General features: G+C 42.8%; 1 protein-coding gene across 4 annotated transcripts in view; it reads left to right on the top strand.

Moving 5' to 3' along the window:
• Nucleotides 1–5,253: 5,253 nt before the first annotated feature.
• The window catches only part of LRRCC1 (leucine rich repeat and coiled-coil centrosomal protein 1), a 40,313-nt gene continuing 23,012 nt past the window's right edge, over nucleotides 5,254–22,554 (top strand). Inside the window, exons 1-8 of one of the 4 annotated variants that reach the window (XM_030553375.1) lie at nucleotides 5,254–5,538; nucleotides 8,204–8,409; nucleotides 8,850–8,915; nucleotides 12,457–12,624; nucleotides 15,301–15,470; nucleotides 15,576–15,785; nucleotides 17,262–17,464; nucleotides 21,960–22,161. In XM_030553375.1, coding sequence (XP_030409235.1) covers nucleotides 5,480–5,538; nucleotides 8,204–8,409; nucleotides 8,850–8,915; nucleotides 12,457–12,624; nucleotides 15,301–15,470; nucleotides 15,576–15,785; nucleotides 17,262–17,464; nucleotides 21,960–22,161 — 1,284 coding nt within the window. In that variant the 5' untranslated portion in view covers nucleotides 5,254–5,479. The remainder of the gene's footprint in view (nucleotides 5,539–8,203; nucleotides 8,410–8,849; nucleotides 8,916–12,456; nucleotides 12,625–15,300; nucleotides 15,471–15,575; nucleotides 15,786–17,261; nucleotides 17,465–21,959; nucleotides 22,162–22,554) is intronic. The other 3 variants (XM_030553371.1, XM_030553374.1, XM_030553373.1) reach the window with 3 other exon arrangements.

Below are 22,554 nucleotides of genomic sequence, written 5' to 3' on the forward strand. Positions count from 1 at the left end.
AGTAGTTTCTGTTTTCTAATCTTCTGTTTCTAAGTGTAAGGACAAAGAGATCAGATAGTAAGTTATATGGTTTCTTTTCTTTGGTATTTGCATGAATATAAGTGCTGGAGTGCTTTGATTTGTATTCTTTTTGAAGAAGGCTGTTTATTCAATATTTCTTCTAAGCAATTGACCCTGTATTTTGTCACCTTCATACAGAGAGACCATTTGTATGTATTTTCTTTCTTTTTATATAAAGCTTTCTTTTTGAGACCTGTTGGAGTTTTCTTTTCTGGGAAATTTCAGGGAAATTGAATCTGTACTCACCAGGGAATTGGTGGGAGGAAGAAATCGGGGGAAATCTGTGTGTGTTGGATTTGCTAGCCTGATTTTGCATTCCCTCTGGGTGAAGAGGAAAGTGCTTTTGTTTCCAGGACTGGAAACGGAGAGGGGGAGTCACTCTGTTTGGATTCACAGAGCTTGTGTCTGTGTATCTCTCCAGGAGCACCTGGAGGGGGGAAGGGAAAAAGGATTATTTCCCTTTGTTGTGAGACTCAAGGGATTTGGGTCTTGGGGTCCCCAGGGAAGGTTTTTCAGGGGAACCAGAGTGCCCCAAAACACTCTAAGTTTTTGGGTGGTGGCAGCAAGTACCAGGTCCAAGCTGGTAGCTAAGCTTGGAGGTTTTCATGCTAACCCCCATATTTTGGACGCTAAGGTCCAAATCTGGGACTAAGGTTATGACAGTCACAGGAGGGCAGGATGCCCGAGAGCTTTATTAAAGAGAAGCAGCAGCAGCTGCCACAAGTAGTGTACCAGTGGGTCAAAAGGGTAGCAGCAACAGGGGGCCTACCAGAAGTGGGAATCAAACCCATGCAGGCTCACGCCCATTGGAACTTGAGTCCAACACCTTAAACACTCAGCCATTCTGGTGAGTGGGCAACCCTAGGCCAACCGCTACACCCAAAAAGGCTTGGGTGTGCCCAGCGCTCTTGCTTTGGATAACTAGCCAGCTAGCTGCGTCTCAACAGGGTTCAGCAAATGCTACGCTTGCTTATGAAGTTGTCTCTCTGGGTGCGCTTGGCTAGCTGTGGAGTGCCCGGTCGGCGGCTTGGAGTCCAGGGGAGGTGAAACCGTCCCCCTTCCGCTCCCCCCCCAGGTCAGAATTTGGGCAAAATCTCCAAATCCAAAGCAAAGACGTCGAGTGCCGCTGGTCCTGTGGAAGAGTGCTCTGCTCCTGTGCTCACAGCAGCGTTCAGGCTTGGGGGACTGCCTATGACCCACTAGTTGGGAGGATGGGCCCTGCAGCTCCAAGGGCCACAAGTTAGCCTCCAGAGGCCGACTATCGAGCCTCCCTTGGTCTCCCGCAGTTCGACTATTAAGCCTTCCTCCATGGCTTCTCTTGGCAGGGAGCAGCATCCCCACTGGCGGCCGCTTTGGGAGGCAGCCCGGATGGAAAGAATTGGGGCCACCAGGTCAACCCATTGGATGGAATGGGCCCGGTTCTCCCAATCTCAGCCTTGCACTGAGGGTACCTTGGGCATCCTGCTGGGAAAGGCCACCCGGAGCAGAGCTGTTGGAGAAAGGGAGAGAGTCTTGGGTCAAGGGTCCACTTCCCATTCGTGGCAGCGAGGCCGCTGCTCTGCTACGCGCAAAACCCTGAGCCAATGTCTTCTACGAAGGCTTGAGATAAGCTCACGCCCGCCCATTGGAAGTCCCATCCTCGCCAGGACTAGCAGCTGAGGCCAGCGCAGGGTAGGATCCACCAGCCGGGTCTTCCCGAGTCCCGCCCTCTCCACTACTGTGATTCACCTCTCTGCCAGCTGCCCTGGACACCCAAAACCCACTGCTGGGGGGGGGTCGCATGACCGCTCTTCTGGCTTCCCTTTGCTTCCCCGTCACTAAGTCATTCTTCCGCGGGGAAGTAAAGACATCGGCAGGAAAGCTATATTCTGTGCATGCGCAGTGGCGCAGAATTCTCCCAGGGGTAAAATCAGCATCTTCTGGGGCGAGATGGAGGGAGGGTGGCTTTGCTTGATGGTGGCTTTTTAGTTTGGTGTTTTGGTGGGTGGGGGGAGAAGTGGGAGGTGGGCAGGTTAAAGGGAAGCAACAGCTGCTTGAAGGTTTCTAGCAACTAGTCCAAAGGAAGCAGCAAAGGCCAGCCAGAAGCAGTGGGGATTCAAATGGGTAGACGGACAGGCCTCTAGGCTGTGGAGGTCAAGATCGTAATCGCTCGGCCGCTCTGGCCAGCAGCGAGGAGAAGCTTCTCCACTCCAGGAGAAAAGCCTTGGACGTCCTCCAGCCCTCTGACTCTGGGCAATTCCACACAGGCCCAGACTCTGCGGCCACCATCTGATGCGTTAGGTCATGCCACAGGCTCCCGGCAGACAGCTTGCACTTCTGCGGGGCGCGAGAGCCAAAAGGAGAAACGGCACCCAGCTAGAGCTCGCAGAGCAGCACGCTGGCCGCAGTGAGATTCCGAGCCACGCAGACACGTGCCCAGTGGAATGCGAGCCCAATGCCTTCCCTGCTCGGACACCGCGGGGCTCCCCGAAGGCTCCCGCGTGGAAACAGAAACAGAGACACCTTGAGACGACTCCGAGGATCCAGCTCTCTTCGGGCTGGCAGCCATCCCCCAAGACGATCCTGGCAGGTGCAGTTTCACCGAGGTGGGTGGAGCTGGGCCTGGCTCCGTAGCTCAGGGTTTAGGGCACTGGTCTCGTAAAGCAGGGTTGGTGAGTTTAAATCTTGCTGGAGGGGCAGATTTTCAGACTCCTTCGCCTTGTCCAGCGGTGAGTAGTTGGAGGGAGCTTCCCTTATAGCAGGGGACTAAAAGACAGCTACTCAGAAGTCCCAGGTGGGGAGAGCAGCACCCTACCAGAAGCAGGGATCAAACCCACACAGACACATGTCCACTAGAACTTGAATCTAATGCCTTAACCACTCAGCCATTGTGGTGAGCAGGTAATCCTGGCCCAACCGCTACACCCAAAAAGGCCTGGGCATGCCCGGCGCTCTTGCTTTGGAAAACTAGCCAGGTAGCTGGGAAGAATTGGGGCCATCAGGTCAACCCATTGGATGGAATGGGCCCGGTTCTCCCAATCTCAGCCCTGCGCTGAGGGTACCTTGGGCATCCCACTGGGAAGGGCCGCCCCGGAGCAGAGCTGTTGGGGAAAGGGAGAGAGTCTTGGGTCAAGGGCCCACTTCCCATTCGTGGCAGCGAGGCCGCTGCTCTGCTACGCGCAAAACCCTGAGCCAATGTCTTCTACGAAGGCTTTAAATAAGCTCATGCCCGCCCATTGGAAGTCCCATCCTCCCCAGCCCAGCCAGGACTAGCAGCTGAGGCCAGCGCAAGGTAGGATCTACCAGCCGGGTCTTCCCGAGTCCCACACCCTCCACGACTGTGATTCACCTCTCTGCCAGCTGCCCTGGACACCCGAAACCTACTGCTGGGGAGGATCGCATGACCGCTCTTCTGGCTTCCCTTTGCCTCTCCGTCACTAAGTCATTCTTCTGCGGGGAAGTAAAGACATCGGCAGGGAAGCTAAATTCTGCGCATGCGCAGTGGCGCAGAATTCTCTCAGGAGTAAAATCAGCATCTTCTGGGGTGAGACAGAGGGAGGGTGGCTTTGCTTGATGGTGGCTTTTTGGTTTGGTGTTTTGGTGGGCAGGGGGAGAAGCGGGAGGTGGGCAGGTTAAAGGGAAGCAGCAGCTGCTTGAAGGTTTCTAGCAACTAGTCCAAAGGAAGCAGCGAAGGCCAGCCAGAAGCAATGGGGATTCAAATGGGTAGACGGACAGGCCTCTAGGCTGTGGAGGTCAAGACCACAATCGCTCGGCCATCCTGGCCAGCAGCGAGGAGAAGCTTCTCCACTCCACTCCCCTTAGGTAGTCATGGTCGTTGGGGGAAGACGGGAAACAAAGAGAAGCCTATGGAGGCTCCTACTCTGTGCTCTGCTCATCTGCTAGTCCTGCACAGTATCTGGGACCGAGTTACAGCCACTCCCAGATTTCTCCCCCAGCTGCATGAATCTCTGCAAACACCCTGTCCACCACCTCCACATCGCTCCCCTAGTTTCTGAACCCGAATCCTGGGGCTGAGTGTAGGTGCACAGTGGCTTCTCATCTCTGTGCAGCTAGTAGCCTGTGCTCCCAAATGCCATGCTGGAACCTCCACTTTTATTTGGCAAATAAAATGTGCAGAATTTTAAAATATTGTGTGCAGAATTTTTAATTTTTTAGTGCAGAATGCCTTCAGGGGTGCGATTTGCTTAAACCCCCTACCTCAGGACCTCCATCTTCAAAGTCCCCTGCCATGGAGGAAGGCCGGTGCTGCACTGCTACTCACAGGGCCGAGCTGGGTGCAGTGAGCCCTTCCTGTCAGGAGTAGAGCATAGCCAGTAGAGAGCCACCAGTCACCCAGAGTACACTTCACATTTGTGGGGAAGTTGGCTTTAAAGACTTTGTATAAGACCTGGCTCAGGGTTTTGCGCATAGGAGAATAGCATCGTTGTCGTTGCCACCTATGGAAAGTGAGCATTTGACCTGAGACTCTCTCCCTTTCCTAACAGCTCTGCTCCAGACAGTCCTTTAGCAGAAAGGTCAATGTACCCTTTGTGCAGGTATGATGAATGAAGTGGGGGGTGGGAGGTTCTTTTGATGGACACCCAGCAAGCCAGTTATGTGTAAAATGTCTCTTGGTAGCTGTTCTCTGCTTGCTTTATCAGTCCATCCTGGGGTGACTGAAAACATTGCCAGGAAACTGGTTCCCAACTTCTGGAACTGCTGTTGCTGCTTACGCTCTAGGGTTATGGAGAGGCACCTCTTCCTCCACCCCACTGTTGCTTTTCCCATCATAGCAGACTTCTTCAGGGCACTCAGCATTGACTCTCTCCTGGGCTGTAAACGAGAGAACCTTGATTTCTCAGGAGTAAAAGGGCTTTAGAGAATTAACATGGTATACTTCAGGTAAACTGAAGGCAAATGAAAAATTCCCCCGTCATTATGGCAAATCTCCGGAGTTTGGGAGTCTGACTCCTGAGCACCACAGCCTTGCCTCGCACGAACTCCGTGATTAAAGGGGTGCAACCAGGGGCTACAGCAGCCACGTCTACATTAGGGGCGCTGGGGGTTAAGGCTCCCCGTCATGCCGCAGCCCACGGGTCAGCAGCCCAAGCAGCGCGACCAATGAAGGCAGACAGAGCCGCATCCCACTCCTTAATGCGCATGCTCAGAAACTACAAGGTCTGGGAAGGAACTTGTCCCTGAGGCAGCCCAACCGGCCTCTCTCTGCTACGGGAGGAGAAATCGCGACTTCCTGCGGGGGGGGTTGCTTTACGGCTCTATGTCGTAACGGCCTCGGATCCAACCGTAAAGCGTGGAGCTCTCGGGCGGCACCCCGCTCCCAGCGATGTCGTTGGATTTGGGGCGATTTAAAGCGAAAGGCGCCAGAATCCGTCGCTGGCTGCCTGGCCGCTTCCCGTAGCGCGGCGGAGCCGCTGGAATCATGGCGGGGGCTGGCGCCGTGCTTGGGGAGCTCAGCCTCATGGACAAAGGCATTGGGAGGTGAGGGGGCTGTGGGCTTTCCCCCGCTGGCTGGGCGGAGGAGTGGGGAGGGGCCCCTGCTGGGGGGCTCCGGGGACGTAGCCGGAGGGAGTCAGGGAAGCAGTCGCTAGTGAGGCGCGGGGTGCGCACGGGGGGGGGGGGGCTTAGGAGGAGAGCAGGCGAGGATGTCGATATTTCGATAACGGTGGGGCTCGGCAACAGGAGCGGGGAGACCTGCTCCTGCTGGATAGTGTCAGCTTTGCTGTCCCCGCCCCAGGAGCGGGGCCTGCAGGAAACGGGCGTCCTGGGCCCCGGTGTTACCAGTGAGTATGTTGAACCGAGCACTGCACTGTCAGGGCTCACCTGCAAGCCTTTACTCTCTGGGCAGAACCGCAGGAAGGGGCAGAGCTGTGATGAGCCCTGTTTTGATCCGTCTTTTGTGTTCTTCGTGCATCTATTTCACATCCCCTTGCCATTTATTATAGCTACATGTGGTCTGTCACTTACAGCGATTATGTGGTCCATTTTCCTGGACTGTATTTTAAAGAATTTTCCATAGTACTAATTGTGTGACCTCCAGAAACTAAGGCAGTGTATTAGAAATGCTGCACTTTCTGTTTAACACTTACGCTCCAGTTAATATGTGCTCACGCTTAGCTACTGTTGTCAACGTTACTTGAGCTACTTCATAATCTTTTATAGTGGGATGTTAATGTAAATCAACTTCTAAAATTAAGCAGAGTAGGAAATCTTAAATCACTTTGCCTACAAAGATGGGTATCAAGTTCATATTAAATATTAAAGTGCTTAAACAATAGCACATTTCTTTGCTTCACAGACTTGATGGTCTTTTAAAAACTTTTAGAAATAGAACCTCAGTATAAAAAGACCTAAGACCTTATTCTTGAGAAACACATTTGAACAGAGACAGAAATTTGCTGTTTGAGGACAAAAACCAAGACAGCCAGTTCTTTAGTACCCTAACTAAATTCTACGGTTTTTCCTAATTGTCCACATTTAAGTTGAGAACATTGTAATTAATGTAGGTGGCTAGAAAAGAATTTTTGTTTTTAAAAGTGTTTTTTATGAGTGTGTGAGCAGTAGGCTTGGCCTACATGAAAAAAGTAGGTTGATTTAACTACAAGAATTGGTTGTGGAAAAATTCACACCCCATAGTAGAGTAGTTAAGTTAATCTGAGGCCATGTCTACACTTACAGTTTTGCAGCGCTGGTAGTTACAGCTGTGTTCGTACAGCTGTGTAGGGCCAGCGCTGCAGTGTGGCCACATTTGCAGCGCTGTTGGGAGTGGTGCATTGTGGGCAGCTATCCCAGCATTCAAGTGGCTGCAACGTGCTTTTCAAAAGAGGGGGATGGGGTGGAATGTGACAGGGAGCGTGGAGGAGACAGAGAGAATGGATTTTTGGAGTTGACACTGTTCTCAGCTCCCTGCCTTGCAAGTTCTAAGGACTGGAAGACACACAGTGCCTACCTTCAATCATTTTTAAAGTTCTAACTCTCTTCCCCCACTGCTCTCTCATTCACTAAATGCAAATTATGTACTTCTAAATACCCATCAGACCAGATAAGCAACTGCTCAACACGGACTTCCCCCTCCCCCTCTGCCGTGTGAGCTTGCTGTTTCTCTCTTCAAGCAAACAGCTGTGAACATTCCAAAGTAATTCCCCTGCCTGCCTCTGCTCGCTCAGCAAACAGGAGCTGTGTTTGTTTTTTAAATAAGCAGTTTGGCTGAACTCCGAGCTCTCCCTTTCTTCCGGTTTGTTGTGGACAGGAATTCTGGGATACCTCCTTATACCCCGGAGGTCAATAAAAGCACTGGTGGGTGTCCACACTTGCTGACCAGCGCTGGAATCCCTACACCCGAGGCTCGACCGGGTGTACAGCCAGCGCTGCAACCAGGGAGTTGCAGCGCTGGCCGTGCTTTGCAAGTGTGGCCACATCCTAAGTTGCAGCGCTGTAACCCCCTCACCAGCGCTGCAACTCTCTAGTGTAGCCATGGCCTGAGGCTACGTCTACACTAGAAACTTCAAACCGCTGCTGCGGGAGCGCTCCTGCAGCAGCACTTTGAAGTGCGAGTGTGATCACACACGAGCGTTGGGAGAGAGATCTCCCAGTGCTCCTGGTAATCCACCTCCACGAGGGGAATAACACCCCCCTGAGCACAGCAAGTTTCAGTGTTGTAAAGTGGCAGTGTAGACAGTGCATCAGCCCTGGGAGCTGCGCTCCTTGTGCAGGTGTGTGTGTTTGTTTTTTTTAGTTGGTTGATTTTTTTTGAGAGAGAGAGAGAGAGAGCTCTCCCAGCACTGCGCTGCAACCACACAAGCCATGTTAAAGCACTGACACAGCAGCGCTTTAGCATTGCCAGTGTAGACTAGCCCTCAGATACAAAAACGATCTAACTTTTAGCCTTTTGTGGGAAGGAGGGCTAAAGATACTGGTAAATATGGTGGATTGTTTTTATGTTTAAATATTGAGAACCTTAAATGTAAGGCAGATTATTATGATTTGCTATAGTACACTATTCTAGTTGCATAAAATATTTTTTAAAAAATAATGTGTAAAATTTGTGATTTGCACCTCTTAAAATATTGGTTAATTTGGGATTGAGACATATTTTATAAGTTTAATTATCTTAAGACATTTTAATACTGGGTATTTTCTTTTATAGCTTGTTGGAGATAACTCTAAGTTCAGAACTTCACACAATCAACCTGCATTGTAACCAAATCTCGAAGATTGAAGGGCTTGGCCATATCCAGAGTTTGCAGCATTTAGACTTGTCATCTAATCAAATAAATCAAATCGAAGGACTAAGTACCCTAACTAATCTTCGCACTTTAAATTTATCCTGTAACTTGATAACAAAAGTAGAGGGTTAGTATATTTTTGTTTTCTTTCCCTTTAACGTTTTATGATCCTCTTCTGAAAGTTGTGTTGAAGTTTGATACAAGAAAGATCTTAAGCCTATGATTGAAGTTAAGCATGTGCTTAATCCCCATGGAAGTCAAAATCCCATATTACATATTGAATTAAATTGAAGAAATAATAAACAAATCATTCTAAAGGCCATTATGGTAATATTTCTCAGTTGACTATTTAAAATAAGTTTTTAAAAAGTTTTAAAATAAACTTTGATCTTCATTCCTTTTAAATAATACTAACCACAGTGTTTGTATCTTAATAAACATAGTTTATATTTGTCATTTATAGTGTCTAGTCTAACTGTCTTCCTTATTTTACCAGTCAGACATGTTTATCTCCTGAGTGTTTTTTTTAAAGCTCTTGCACTAACTTTTTTCCTCCGCTTTGTTTAGGACTGGAAAAGCTGCATAATTTAACTAAACTGAATTTGTCATACAACCACATACATGATCTTAGTGGTAAGTGGATCTAGCAGTGATGTTTTCACAATTTAATATAAAATGTCTGACCAACTGTAGTCGCAAAGAACTAAAAGATAAGAAATGCAGGACATTGGATGTCTCAGGAATTTGCTACCATTGGAATATGAGGCTTTTAATCTTTAGATCAAATCCTGACCAAGTCACTACAGGCTGAAATTAATTACCATTTAACAGTTAGGTGGCTAATGTGAAATGTGTTAATAATTTTAAAAGAAAGGTGCACTGTCACTTGCCTCACCATTTGCAATAGACCTATGTTCCTCTTGTTGGTAGTACAATCAGAGAGACCAAAGATTGTAGACGTGTTTAAATACTTTTGCTGAAGTAGAGTGGGAATCTTGAATTGCTTGGTGCTGTAACTATGCTGTCAATCTGTCTTGTACAATGAGCACTAGATTCACTTTTAGAAAAATAAATCCAAAATGTTTTAAACAAGGAAGAGTTCAGAAATAGTACAGCAGGAAGGAGGCCTGGATTTTATTTTCGTTTCTGCCAGTGTCTTGCTGTGGTAACTTCATGGGAAGAATTTGTATTTTACACAACTTGATAAAGCACTTCGAGATATCCTGTATCTGGGTATCACAATTCAGAGTATTAGAACTATTACAATAATTACTCTCCTGGTAATGTTATGTAAGCTTTCATCTGAGGTTCCCAAAGAACTTTTTTAGTCACTTGCCCTCACAATACCTCTGTGAGGTAGGTGGCCTACATTTTGTGTATTTTATAGGCACTTTTTGAACACAGAAGAGAACAGCCTTTCTGAAAATGAATTTTTAGACTAGCTTCCTGCAGTAGACATCATATCTTATTTTTGGTCACAGCACGTAGGCAGCAAATTCAAATTATATGCTGTTAACCATAATATACAATGATAATGAGTCATGTCAAGCTATCTTGCACTAAATAGAAAAAATGTTCCCAGTGGTGCTTGCAATATTTATCATCTACAAAACATATAAGCCTAACATCAACACACACATGTATTTACACATGGTATGTGTGTTGCCACTACTATTGTGAGAGCACCATCATGAAATCTTTGCACTTAATTTTGTCTGCAGTGATGCACTCTTTGCTGGTCCAATGCCATTGTGTATGGAAATTGCAGACACAGCAGCCCTGCCAGTTGAACTAGCCTTCCCGTCACAGTACCATAGTGATTTTCAATAAGACCGCTAGGGAGGCAGAGTTGGACTTGGGGGGAGAGGGAGGAAGCTGGGCTGGGTAGCTAGGCTGGGTAGTGCCGGGGGAGGGGGGTTAGGGTGGGCAGAGCGGGCATGGGACTGCTGGGGGACAGAGCAGGGGTGGGGGTGGGGGGCAGAGAAGGGAAGGAGCCAAGCTAGGCACAGGACCACTAGAGGGCAGACTCAAGATCAGATTTTGGATTCAACAGCCGCTGGTGCAACATCTGCAGCAAAGGCACTGGTAGCCCCCGCTGGGCACCGGCCAGGCTTTGTCTGGGATCCACCAGGGAGGAGAAGGGCAGGGTGGGTCTGGGGAGGGGAAGGTATTTCTGTGACAGCACGGGGGCTTGAGGAGGGGTGTGTGTGTTTTTTTTTTTTTTGTTTTTTTTTAAAGCTATTTTGATTTGGGGCTGGTGGCTGTTCTTCGGGGTCATGTAACTGATCTCATTAGGGGATTGTCGTTGGTATTTGGAGATCAGGGGTTTGGAGATGAGTTGGGGGTGAGGATGTGTTGCTGTTGGGACCTTTGTAAAGGGAACAGTGATGGAGTCTCACCAGAGGATTTTTGTATGTTCAGTAATAATCCTGGTGGATGCTCCATAACTGACCATTTTTAAATCAAGATTTAAAAGATCTGCTGTGGGAATTATTTTGGGAAAGTTCCATGGCCTGTGTTATGCAGGAGGTCAGACTCACTAGATGATCACAATGGTCCCTTCTGGCCTTAGAATCTGAGTTATGTATGTTCAACTAGAGTTCACTTCATCCTCTTTCAGGAGGTCAGCAGCAACTGAGGTATTACTAGGAATGGAACCATAAGCACAGTAGCTGATTATTTGTGTGTGCTTGTACTAATGGGCAGTATTTAGACCTTGAGAACCAAAGACAAAGTTTACATAAATGCAGTATTTTAAAATGCTTACTTCATTAGCTACCTTCACTTGTATTATGTTTGCAAATCTGTATCCCACTGAAGAATATTTCACATTATTGTGAAATTTACCAGTATAGCAAATAACTATAGAAATAGCTTTGTGGTCTTCTGTCAGATGCTTAACATTCTTTTAATGAACTTCTTGTCAGTTTTTTTTACTGTCTCTCTTTAATTAAACCTGTAGATTTGTAATCTTCACAGGCCATGAATGCTAAAATATATAATCCAGTGATGAAACCATGAATTAATATATAGTCAGGTGACACAGGGCTTACTCTTACAAGCAACTTGCAGGATCATGACTTAAGTTTCACAACTGTGAGGCAAATACAGACCACTTCTTAGGGTGTGTCTACACTAGAAACTTAATTTACAACTACACAGTAATTACTGTATTGGTGCACGTCTATACTACCTTTTTTGGGTCAGTGGTGGGTGTCCTCACCAGGAGCGCTTCCACTGACCTACAAGGGGCAGTGTGGGGAGCTGAGAGCCTGGTCTCTCAGTCCACTGGCAGCTCTCTCCTGAGAGCCCAACAGGCTCACAGACTCCTAGTGGGCTCATGCCCCCCGCCCCCTGTTCATCTCCCTGTTCCCCTCCTTAGTGGCTTCGAACAGTACACGTGCAGCAGAATTGGAGGTAGTGGCAACTAAGGAAGACATGAGGGAGCACTGTTTTCAAAGTGTTGAGCCTTGTCTTATGTAAGTGTCCTGTGTAATAGTGCTTGCAGGGGAGAGAGGAGGAGGAGTTGATTTGGGTGGAATAGGGGGATCTACTACTGTGTAAATTCCTATGAAGGATTACATCCACTACAGTAGCCTCCCTGGAGCTGATGTATTATTGTACTATTTACAGTGTCCATAGAAATACAGTAATCTTTTTAAAATTAAAACCTTTTCAGTGAACTATTTCCAAAATAAGAAGTGTGATTAGACTTACTTTGGTCACATTTTTAATCCTACAGATCTCTTTAAGGATTCACTTACATAATAAATATAGTTTTTATTCTAAGTGCTGGCCCTAACTAAGCTGAATAGAGTGTAAACGGCAATCTTAGTAATGCACTGTGCATTTACTAAAATAGATCTTCAAGCAGAATATTCTCTATTTTTAAATAACTTTTTTTTTAAACTGACAATATAATCCCTTTTTAAAGTTACTTCTCAAAATTAACATTAATGCAATATTGTCTTGTAATGGATAAATCCTGGGAGGGAAGTGGGGCAAATGTTGGATAATTTCAGGGTGTAAAATATTTTGAAGGGGTTTTTTTTTTTTGTATTTTTGGGTTGATAGCTTTCCTGTAAAATGCCGTATACCAACTTAGGAAATGTTTGTTCTTTAAATACTTGTTTGTAATGGAAGTCACTGCTTTGCATTTTTCTAAATTTTACAGGATTTCTAGACCTTCGTGGAACCAGTCATAAAATTAGTCGCATTGATCTCCACAGCAACTGTATAAGTAGTATTAACCATTTACTCCAATGTATGATAGGACTGCACTACTTGACCAATCTTACTTTAGAAAAAAATGGAAAGGGCAATCCAGTCTGTGACACAACAGGTATGACTAATATACTAGATAATTACTTTGAACTCTGGTTACTGTCCAAACATCAGTGGCTTCTGTGCCTTGTAAACCTGTGATCTAGTTTCTGCAGCTAGTAGCTTGATTCATAAATTATGGCCAGCCATCAAAAACCTAAATTCTGTCATACTGTGATGACCTTTGTGATCAAATCTCTCTACTCCCTGATTCATGCTGTCAAAACCATTGAAGTTTTCTTCCTTTCTACCTATACAATATACCATGCATGCTGAAAGTAGTCTATTATTTTTTGCTACATTTAAACATTAAGGCCTGATCAGAGAAACTGTTTATTTTCAAGAGCAGCGGTTGTCAAGGGTCAGCTGAGAACTGGCAGGTCATCTGGTGCTGCCTGTTTTTGTTTCCAGCTGGTAAATAGCATAAAGACACCTAAACACATTAATTGCTGTAGCAGGGATTTTAGCCAGTTGCAAATGGGCATAGAGGAGTTCTGTGAAACAGTCTGTATTAAAATGTGGACCACGCTGTGGACAAAATTTGAGAACTAAAAAAAATTTATCTTCAGCTCCTTAATAGAATTATACCGGGGTGCTCTCAACATGTTCAGAGAAGTATCACGACATATCTAAAATATGACTCTGTTCTGCATGCTGGTGATGAGAGTGATAATACTTGAGTTATCAGTTTGTGCACATCTCATAAGAAATCAGTTATGATCCTCCAAGAACTAAGTTTGTTCCAATGTATTCAGTGGTACCATTCCAGCTCACGGTGAGCCTGAACTGAAACTGTGAGTTAAAAGAAGTAATTAAACTTAATATGTAGTATACTGATTAGGAAAAGGCATTTTTAAATGACATGTTTAAACTGAAAATATTAGTACAGAAAGAATGCCTTAGATAAACGTTATGGTGAAAATTGAGTCACATTTCAATTATTTTTAGCATGAAGGTGTTTATAACAGTTGCCAATAGTGAATACTATAGTTAATGTTGAAAAAACAGTTTCTGTAGTATCTGGAATTGCAGGTTCATACTGACCAAAATCTTAACTTCAGTCCAAACAGTGATCCATGTCTGGTTTCTGCACAAAGATGACACTTTTGGAAAGCTTTTGTGCAAAATCTGAATCCTTGTTGTATTTAAAAAAATATGCATTTTTCTTCTGTTTTTTAAATCACTAATCAACCATTTGCAAATACGACAAGCTATGTTAAAATCATTTAAATAAAAATGTAATGTTAAAGCAGTACATGTTTGTTGCTGAAGTTATAAAGAAAGAAAATCAAACCGCTGGCTAAGCACCTGGAACCAGTTTGTTGAAGTGCTACATCAGCTTTTGACAGCAGTAGCTTCTTTGGCAGGTGTTAAGTGTCACAGTTTTAAGGAGTTACTCTACCTTCTGTGGTCTGCTCCAGGAATGCCCCTCAGGTTCCTCTCTCTGTCACGTCTCTCTGGGCAGGGCCCACATCCAACTCCTTTCTGAGCAGCGATTTTAGGCTGCAGTACAGTTTCACTTCACTGTGTTTATTCTACACAGGCTTACAAACATCCAGCCCCTGGACAGTGACAGGTTACTGGTAAAACAGCTCTTTCAAAGCAGAGTACATTTATTTAAGAACAGAAGCATACAGAGAAAATGTACAAAACATTAAGATGTAGACGAATACTAAACATATCACACATCAGTCTTATGGGGACCGTGGCAGGCTTAATTCTTCCAGCTCTTCAGCAGGGCTAGGCCACTCTTGGACCATAGATCAGGTCTGTTTGTTGAATCCAAAAGGCAAGCCCCTCTGTCAGGTTAAATGAAGACTTTTTGCTCCCAAAACCTTTTGTTTTCTTGGGCCTCTGGTACCTGTTGTTATAATATATATAAAATCACCCCAAGGGTAATTCTTCTCTGGAGCTGTGTATAGTCTCAGGGACTGCAGTAATTGCCCCACACTGTTTTTAGTTCCTGGAAGAGCTGTGGTAAAGCTCCCCTGTGGAGTGAAATAAAATTCCTGACCCACAGTGATTCACAAAATAGTCATAAATGTAATATAAACTTACTGCAACCAGATATTATCTGTCCCACAGAGAATATTTTCTTCATTTCAATTTATTTAACTAGTTCAAGTCACTGACTAGTTTATTGAAAGTTAAGAAATTTATTAGGAGCTGAAAAAATCAGGAAAGCTTGTTTTCCTCTTCCAGTCTGTGAATAAAAACTAGACGTGAGAAGTTGAGATTTAGTAGGTCTGAAATCTTAAAGAAGATTGTTTCTAGTCACCATCACTTCAGTTCCCCAACAACAGATAATACTTCCTTTTGCTTAATAATCAGTTGGGTTATCAAACCACGTCTCGTATTTTTTCTTACATATCCACGACATACAAGGTAGTTTTATTCAATCCTCGCGCAAACATTGGTGTAGCATGTGTACACTGGGGTTTGCCCGGTGCAGCTTCATCACTGTAGCTACAACACGGCAAAAAAAATCCCAATGTGATTAAGGCTTCAATTATCAACCTCCTGGAGAATTTTATTCTATAATGTTCCTGGCTGCTTTATATTGGGGGAAAGCATTTGTGGCTCTTCCTGCTTTTAATGTTGTATATTTTACTTCTAACAGGTTTGGTGCCTAGAATCTGGCAAGCATCTTTTATATTTAAATTGAAATAAGTTTATGAATAATTCATCCCTAAAGGTTACAGAGAGATCATCCTTCAGACTTTGCCTCAGCTAACACTCCTAGATGGAAGGAATGTATTTGGTGAACCAGTAAACTTCACAGAAGAGAATTCATCAGATTTGCAATGTTTAGAAGGTCTCTTGGATTGTTTGGTTTCATCCAGTCCCTCCTGCCATGAAGAACAGGTGCTCTCACTGCTATTTTCAAGTGTAAAAACTGTACTAATTTAATTATTGCTATGTTGGATAGGATTATTGAATGTCTTTTTTTTTTTTTTTTTTAATTTTAAGATTTGTGTTAACTTGCAAGTGATCACCCCTCATATTGATAAGGTGTTAGCTCAGTTTCGACAACGTGCAAGTATACCAACACAAAGTACCTTGAGTTCTTCAGAACCAGTCTCCTCTTCAGAACCAGAAAGGACTAAAATTGATAATGACTTATACAGTGAGATGAGGATCAAAAAACTAGAGGATCAAATTTCACAGCTCTTGAAGAAGGTAACTGTCTTACGGTGCATTCCATTTACACAAAGGCCTTTTGTATGTTTCAGATGTGCATCTGTGATGATAAAAATCCAGTCCTTGCTGCCTGATGTCGGTGTGGCAGAGTGAGGAGAGAAATGTGTATATTCATATGTGCACACTAATTTTGGGGGTAATCAGATGCCACAAGTGCTGAGAGGACAGTATAAGAACATTCATAAACTTGAAAAACTAGACAATACTTACAACAGATCATAGGAATTTGCATACTGGAAAATGTGTGGTCCGTTTAGTCCATTATGCTGTCTGTTGTCTGATCATGTTGGCTATGAAGTTTAATATTTTTCTTTAATCCTTTGACACATGCCACAAACCAGTCAGAAATGTGAAAAGTGATAAAATCCTAGCACCGTGAAAGTTAATAGTGATACAAAATAATGGCCCAATCAGGTTGCATTTACCTATGGGGGTGGGGGATATTTTCCAGTGTATAGTGGTGATGGTTTTTTTGTTTTTTATAATGGTAGTACATGGTGTCCCTGGCATATTTATAAGATCTTGACTAAATGCACACAAGCAATAGACAGTTATTTTCCTTGTCCACCAGGGATAGGACTAGAACCAGTTTGCAGCATGGGAGATTTCCAGTAGATGTTAGGAAAGTGGTCCTAACTGTAAGGATAATTTAGCTATGGAACAGGCTGTCATTGGTGACCTTTAAGAATAAGTTAGCCCATCCCAGACAGAATGTTTGTCTAGGTATATTTAATTCTGCCTCAGTGCAAAGGGGATGGAGTAGATTATCTCTAGAGGTTCCTTCCAGCCTTACATTTCTATGATCTCCTGGTTATGAACAAACTTTGTAAGATAAATTAATACTTAAGGTGCTATCTGACATCTACATCTGTAGAGAGTTGAACCAGTATAATTTCACAGGGCAAAAGGGGGCACGATTTGGGGGCACATACCTTTGTTCAATGCTGGGCCCTAACCCTCCGAAGATGGGATGAACTAAAATAGAGGGTCTTCAGTTTTGTAGATCCTCCATCCTGATGTTTATGTTTTATAACCTTGTTGTCAGATAACTTTATACTGGGGAATTTTTTTCCCTTCCATGTGAACTGAAAATAGTTAAAACTCTTAACTATTCCTTATGAGAAACAACTTTTTAACAACCTTCCTTGGTAACTGCAGAAATTTCAAAGAGTAATGAGTAAGCAATTACACATGCTCTGGCACACTGTTCTGCCAGCATAGCTCAGTTTCCTGCAGGGAAAGGAAAGGCTGAAATGGTTGGCTGACAAAGGGGGAGAAATGTAGCTAATTAGCTACAGTCTGTGGAATCTTCATTAGTTAATCTATATCTATCAAAGCTATTTCATAAACCCTAATCCTTCAAAGTAGACTTGAAAAAAATCACTTTAGAAACTGCTTAAGTAACTTTATTTTATTGTTTTAGACTAACAGCTGTTTACTTGTTTTTGTTCTTAGGTGTCTAATTGTTCAAGGACAGGCACTCCTTTGAAAGTTCTCAAAGCAAAGAGAGACACTGATCTGACTTCTGAGAGTGAGTGTGAAAGTGGAAAAGAGAACAACAGAAAGGTGGCTAAAAGAAGCAAGATCCCTAATTATTATAAATCTACCTTGTCTACTAAGGGGCATGCTAATCATCTAAAAGGCAAAATAACTGACAGGTACTTTCAGATTGGGCACACAGATACACAAAAGGTTTTAAAAGGTTGAGTACTTCCTGAATTAATTTAGCTCTAACTTGAAATCTTGTATTTGAGGTGATGAAGGTGCTTGATGCCTGTAGTGAAGATTTTTATAGCGCTAATGAAGTTTTTAGATATTTCATTCATATGCTCTTCATTGGTTAGTGCAATGTGTCCTAAACTTCTGAAAGCTTTTCCACTTCAGGAAAATATAATCAATTAACCAGCTGTTGTGTTCTTCCTCTAACCCCATCATGGTTGGAGGGTTTTTTTGTTTTTTTTTTAACTCCATATTCTGCCTTATTTTTCCTAATATTAGTCTTTTATGCCCCCCCACTTTGAGAAATGATGGGGGAGACTGGTGCAGATTTTAATTGGTTTACTTTTTTTTTTTTCTTACATGCTTTGCATAGTGAATGGTTGATTAACAAAGTTGACATGTGAAATATCCTCACTGGCATCTGAGTTAACTCTCATTTAAATGAACAGGACAGTTCATATCACATACTGCTTTAGACTCCATGAAAACTCAAGCAGACATTGCTACACTGATGTACTTGTCATGTTTTTGAAGGTTCTCTTCATAACCATGAAATAAAAAAAGTTTTGGTTGTATTTTTTTTTTTTTAATGAAAGCTCAGACTCTGACAAAACGAATGTAGTCTGTCCATACATCCCTGGGTAGTCCTTTGTGCTTCCCACAGAGGGTCATGTCCATTACTGTGGGAAGTGTTGAATTAGTAGATTGTTTGTCTTTCCTTCAATCTGTCAAAGCTGAGTTCAAATTCAATATATGCAGTACTTCCCTTTAAAAGTAAAACCCTGTGGACAGAGTGGTACTTAATTGCTATAACAAATGTACTGATGAACCAAAATACTATAATTTCTACAGTGACTCCACATGAAAGCAAAGAATCTTCCTTTCAGTGCTGCCTTTGATCATTGGAACTTTCAGTTACGCTTGTAAGAAAATGTCAGTGTAGGTCAGACATCATACTTTAGAACCTACTTGATTTTTTTTTTACAGGAGGGCAATTTCTAAGTATGCTAGGACATTCTCAAGATACACCTCTACTTTGATTTATAGCACTGTCCTCAGGAGCCAAAAAATCATGTTTATAGGTAAAACTGCGTTATATCGAACTTGTTTTGATCCACTGGAGTGCGCAGCCCTTCCTCCCCCCGAGTAGTGCTTTACCGCATTATAGACAAATTCGTGTTTTATCGGGTCACGTTATATTGAGGTAGAGGTGTACTTGAAAATCACAAAGTGAAAATGATACATTTAATAAACAGATTCAGAACACTTAGAAGGTTCAAGAGCAATGGTTCTCAGCCTATGGGCTGTTTGCAGCCCAATCAGCACATAGCTGCTGCCCATGTGACAGCATCAGGGCATACAGGTAGTGTGTATATATATTTTGTGGTTGCATCTTGCATAACACAGAGAGCTGCATATGTGGCCCACTATGGTAAATAGGTTGAGAACCACTGTTCAAGAGCATAAATATTCAGTTACCCAAATACTGTAATGGTGTGATAGGTCTTACATGCGTATAGTGTGTTTCATCGAAGGATCCCAAAGCATTTTACAAACTAGGTCGTGATCCTGCAACTGTGTTCTCAGAGCCTCATTGAAATGACTGGGTCTCCATGTGGATGCAGTTGTAGATTCAACCCCAGTATTGTTTAACCGACAACTTAAGTGCTGTCACATCTGGGGTAAAATACAACATTTCAGAAAACCATTTTAGCAAAGAAAACAAGACTGTTTTATCCAGTTGTAACTAGGAGCTGCAGATGGTCATAATTAGTCAAAATGTTCTGCTTAATGGGGCTGCTGTTAAAGATCCTATGGCATATCAACTTCCTGGGAAGTAGGCTTATAGAAAAAGAACCAGACATCGCAGGTGTTCTAACATTAGCCTTTTTCTAGTGCTTAAAACCAAGTAATGTACATATATTTAGAAAGATTAAACAGAGTGACCCATATAACTTTAGGTCTGTTAGTCTGATGCTGATCCTATACAAAATCAGAGAAAGATTGGTATAGGTTGCAGTCAATTTTAGAAAAAGCAAAACATCGCAGTTAATGTTAGTTGACATGGCCTTATGGAGAATAGGTCTCGTCTAACTTGACAGCATTTTTGATGAGTTTACAAGTTTGATAAAGGTAACTACTGACAAACCATGTGAAAGATTTAACACAGAATTATGCAACCTTCTGATTTGGGGGGGAATTAGTACTATGCAAAAATCAAACTGGCCTAACTGAAAGCTCAAAAAGAAACTAAGGCCATGTCTTCACTATGGAGCTAAATCAGCACTGCAGCAGTTGATGCAGTGGCATCGATTTAGCCAGTCTGGTGAACACATTAAATCAACAAGAGAACACTCTCCCATCAATTTCTGTACTCCGGCTCCCATAAAAGACTAAGGTAAGTCGGCAGGAGCGTGTCTCCTGCCGGCACAGCACGGTATAGCCTAAGTGGGGGGAGGGAGCATGAAATCATCCAGTGGATGTGTTTCTAGCGAGGTCCCCCATAGATTTGTTTCTTGGCCCCATGTTATTTATTATCTTTTTTGATTATATGAAAGAAGATATAAAATCTCTGCTGGTTAAATTTGCAGATGATACAAAAATTGGTCCTTATCATTTACTACTCACTAATTAGTTATACAGAGCTACCTGTATAGCCTGGTAAGCTGGTTCATTTGAACAACATGTTTTAACTTAGCCAATTGTAAGGTGGTGCATTTAGGAACAAAGAATGTAGGTCAGACTTTTGGGACTTGATTCTGGAAAGCGGAGACTTTGCTAGGGACTGCAAGTTGAGGACAGTTAACCATTTTCTATAATAACTCCACTTACAGTAAAAGATTAAATAGCACTAGTTTATGACTTCACATAAATAGTTGGCTGTGAGTATTTGTTTCTCTTGCATTTACCCCTTTCTATGATATTATTTTTAAAAGAGAGAGTATATTCTTTTCTTATGTTAAGGTATTTGTAACCCACATCTTGAATCAATAATTAATTTCATATCCATCTGTGGCTTGTGAATAATAGAAGTTCCACAGTTAGTAATTCTTTGGATTTCACTAAGGATGCATAAATTTTGATTTTGGAGCCCAAGAATAGATTAGTCAAGATTCTGGAAATAGTTTTGAAATAATCAAAAGGTCACAGAAAACCTAATCAATATTCTGCAATAACTCAATTGCTGATGTTTTATCTATGTACCAAGCATCCAGGTAGACTGCTTATATACCTTTTTTAAATATGTGTACTTCCATTTATTTATACTTTGTGGTCCTTAGTTTTTCTTTATCATCACACATTTAAATCCTATGTTCTTGCTTTTTCTCTCCTGCCTGAGGAAGGAGAGTGTGTGTTTTTGGTTCTTTTTTAAACAAACCAAAGAAACCCACACTGCTGCTGTGTTAAAACCTTTCCTTGGGTCACTGTACAAACTAAAAATGTGGATTTTATTTTTTTTCCAACTTAAACTCCTCATTTTTGTGAATGGAAAAAACAAATGATTAGACTCATTCATGTGATTCTTTTATGTAGGACACCATTCACTTTTTCTGTCTCCTTGCCAATTACTAGTCTTTCTCTTCCCTGCCTATTGAGTATCCCATTTATGACCAGGACCACTATGAATCCCAAAAGATACTTGTATCCACAATTTGAACTGGATTTGACCCAAATATCCTCCTCTATACCTTTTATGGAATGGAAGGCTACTGTGCTGCTGCAATCGTCCTTGCGCAGTTCTTCGATCTTCAACCATGAGTGAATTCTCCTTCCGTTTTTAGTGGCTGTATTGAAGCACCTGTCTGAGAGTATGTCCGCACTTCAGACTGGGAATTGCATCCCAAGCTTGAGGAAACTCGCTCATGCTAGCTCTGATCGAGCTAGCACACTAAAACTAGAATGTAGTAGGAGCAGCGGTGGGGGGGACCAGCTGCCCTGAGTATATGCCTGTCATCTTGAATAATAACTACCTTTCATGTCTGATGATCACTATACTGGATAATTGTACTTGCCAGCTTTTTAATTATGTCTTAGTGTCATTTACATGCTAACTGTGAGGTATAAAAAGTGAGATTTAGAATCTAGTTAATACCAATGATCTGACCTGAAAATCAAACCCCTGAAATTCTCTTACTTCATTTAGATTGACAGTTTCTGTAGACCACCATTAAATGGCTTTCAAAATAACATATCCATAAGTACTGCATATTTTTACAGTTAACCTTCTAATTATAACTGTCAATTCCCATTCTGTTTAGAACTTGTTCTCCCAAATTTAGATGTGCAGTTCAGTATAGTTGACTCTTCCAGCTTCTAATATCGGCAGATGTTGTCTTCTGATATAGGCGCTTCTGACACTTAATGTCATTAGTGTGTAACGAGACATTTAACTTTGTACACTTCTTAAGTACATTAACTTTTCTACCACTTCAGGGGAGAAGAGCAGAATTATTTAAAGCTGAAGTGTCTGCATTCTCAAATGAAAGAGGACTCTTCCTGTGTAAATTCAGCTTCAGAAACACCAGACTTGGAAGTGGTGGGAAAATCAGCCAAGAAATTGATGGGAAGACCGAAGAATCAAATAAGAAAAACAGAAGATGTGAATTCAAGTACTGCAGAGGAATCCACTTACAGGGTATGTTTTTACTTGCAATAAAGTAAATAGAAAAATGTAATCTTCACCTACAGTAGAGCAAGTGTGAATAAAAATGTTGCCCAAGGAAAACTCTAAAATGAATTGAGTAGTATCATTTTGCTAAACTGTTTTGTAAAATGGAAGTTTTTTAATAATAAAAATTAAACAAACTTTTTAACAACACATTATTACGCATTTTGTTTTGTAATAAATTGTTAATGGTCATCTCTGCCAGAAAAGACTTCTACAAATTTATGCTCTGCCTGCATAAATCCTTCTAATAAGTAGAAGACCGTAAAAAGCAAAGCCATAATGATATATAACCCTCCTATAGAAGTCACCTGGCTGGGCCAGTGATTCTGTTCTGCTTTCCCACCTCAAGCAGACGAATGC

This window comes from Gopherus evgoodei, chromosome 2, assembly GCF_007399415.2.
Source record: "Gopherus evgoodei ecotype Sinaloan lineage chromosome 2, rGopEvg1_v1.p, whole genome shotgun sequence".
NCBI classification, from domain to species: Eukaryota; Metazoa; Chordata; order Testudines; family Testudinidae; genus Gopherus; species Gopherus evgoodei.